This window comes from Xylocopa sonorina, unplaced genomic scaffold (genome assembly GCF_050948175.1).
Source record: "Xylocopa sonorina isolate GNS202 unplaced genomic scaffold, iyXylSono1_principal scaffold0162, whole genome shotgun sequence".
Taxonomy (NCBI): Eukaryota; Metazoa; Arthropoda; class Insecta; order Hymenoptera; family Apidae; genus Xylocopa; species Xylocopa sonorina.
This window is the reverse complement of record NW_027490233.1, coordinates 769,081-771,156: the sequence shown is the minus strand read 5'-3', so window position 1 is coordinate 771,156 and position 2,076 is coordinate 769,081. Positions and strand designations below refer to the sequence as shown.

The window sequence follows — 2,076 nt, the reverse complement described above, 5'->3', positions numbered from 1 at the left end:
TGTTTCTATAAAAATTATAAACGAATATGAAAAATGACCAAACTAAGCAAGTTATTTATTTTGATTCCAAAATAGATACACCGGCACGAAACAAAGATACAAGAACTCGATTTTATTATTTTCTATAAACTAGCTCGATACGGCGATTTTTCCCATAAAGTCTTTAATTACTTTATCATAAAAATATATAAATTTATTTTATATATATATTTTTTTTAATTCATCGTTACAAATTCATGCAGTTGAGGGTTATATTCAATACGATGACAGCATGTTGTTTAAGAAATTACACAAGGCGAAGTTAGGGACGCAACAGCATGAATTTTTATTTTATAAGTAATACTAGCTGTACCAGCTCACACGTTGCTGTCTCTGAACGAAAAGGCAGTTTTAATACCTCAAATATAATTTATTAATGATCAAATGTATACATATGTCATGTATAAATATGTCATTTGAATATAACATATGTACAAAACATAGATATACATAGTTGATGGTAGAATAAACATGCTTCTTCACTTGTGATATTAAACAATATTGCAAACGAATTTCAATTGAACAATAATATAAGTAATTATTAAATATCATCATGAAATGAATGATATTTGATGATTGATGGTGAACTTTATCTTAGTAGTGCTTGTAAATATACAACATTATTTGTTTTCCTATCTGGTGCAAAAATAAATAAATTTGAAGGTTTTCCAATTCGAGAACACCCAACGCACAGCTGTCCATATGAGAAGCATGGATTTACCAAATTTAATCCACATACTTGCAATGATTGTCCCTGTGCTTTGTTAATGATCATTGCAAAGGCTAGTCGTACCGGAAACTGTAGACGTTTGAATTCAAATGGAGTATTCGTTGGTATTATGGGATTGCGTGGTAGCAGCACATGTTCCCCTTGATGTTTTCCCTTTAAAATGGTTGCCTCAATTATGTTATTTATTAATTTTTTTACTGATAGCCTAGTCCCATTGCATAGTTGCGATGGATTTATATTTCGTAGAAGGATGATTGGGGAACCAATTTTCAAAGATAAAATATGTGGTGGCATTCCTTGTAGATCCAATAAATTAAAAAATTCTGTTGGATAATTAACTGATTCATCGTGTTTGACAACAGTATCTATGGATTTATATGTTGTTTCTTCATCAGGTATATCAATTTGAATTGTGCAGTTTATTAAATTCACATCAATGTTTTTGGCTGCCAATATAGCACGCTCACTAACCCGTTGATTATATTTATAATTCTGCGATAAATTTGAAAAAGCTTTGGCAATCAATTCATCAGTGGATTTTACAATGTGACAAAAGTTTTCTGGTAATGTAATACAGTGTGTGGATTGATCCATTTCCATTTTACCATTCCCAATATCTAATAATTGTTTCGCAAATGGTTCAGAAGATTCATCTTGTTGTAATTGAACACGCATATTGGCCTTTAAAGATATTTTCTCCACATACCGCCATAACACTGATGATTTGAGACATGCATTCAATTCATCTGCAGGTACTGAACGTGGTATAACTGGTAAAGTTTGTCGAAAATCATTAGCTAGGAAAATGAATGCACCACCAAAGAGCTGCTTATTTCCTCTCAAATCTTTTAATGTGCGTTTCAATGATTTCTTGTGTGCCATGGTGCATTCATCCCATATTATCAAGCTGACGTGATCTTAGTACTTTTCCCATACCAGAATATTTGCTAATATTACATGTTGGAGTTTCAGTTACCTGCATATTTAATGGCATTTTCAATGCTGAATGTGCTGTTCGATCACCGTCCAAAAGAGTTGCTGCAATAACAAATGATGCAATAGCAAGTGCAATATTATTTTATGATCTTATTTTTGCTAGAATAATTAAAATAAGAAAAGTTTTGCCAGTGCCATCAGGTGCATCTAAGAAATATAAACCACAACTTTTGTTAGATATTGCATTTATAATTGTGTCATATGTTGTTCGTTGTTCTAATACCAATTTCGGCAGATTAATTCAAACAAATGTTTGTAATTCATTAACATCGAAGTGCGTTTCTCGTTGTACATCACGATCGAAAATGTCA

General features: G+C 31.6%; 1 protein-coding gene across 1 annotated transcript; it reads right to left on the bottom strand.

Annotated features, from left to right (window-relative positions):
• Positions 1 to 633: 633 nt before the first annotated feature.
• LOC143432409 (uncharacterized) lies at positions 634 to 1,651 on the bottom strand. Its single transcript, XM_076909097.1, has 2 exons — positions 761 to 1,651; positions 634 to 675 (listed from the first exon to the last, which is right to left on the bottom strand). Exons 1-2 carry the CDS (start codon positions 1,649 to 1,651, stop codon positions 634 to 636), a joined length of 933 nt encoding a protein of 310 aa, XP_076765212.1.
• Between the last annotated feature and the right edge of the window lie 425 nt (positions 1,652 to 2,076).

What these genes read in the sequence shown, in the direction of transcription:
- LOC143432409 (XM_076909097.1), bottom strand. Translation starts at nt 1,651, where the DNA reads ATGGCACACAAGAAATCATTGAAACGCACATTAAAAGATTTGAGAGGA. An exon ending in AAGTATGTGGATTAAATTTG is followed by an intron (nt 676 to 760) that starts GTAAATCCATGC and finishes TTTTTGCACCAG; the next exon opens with ATAGGAAAACAAATAATGTT.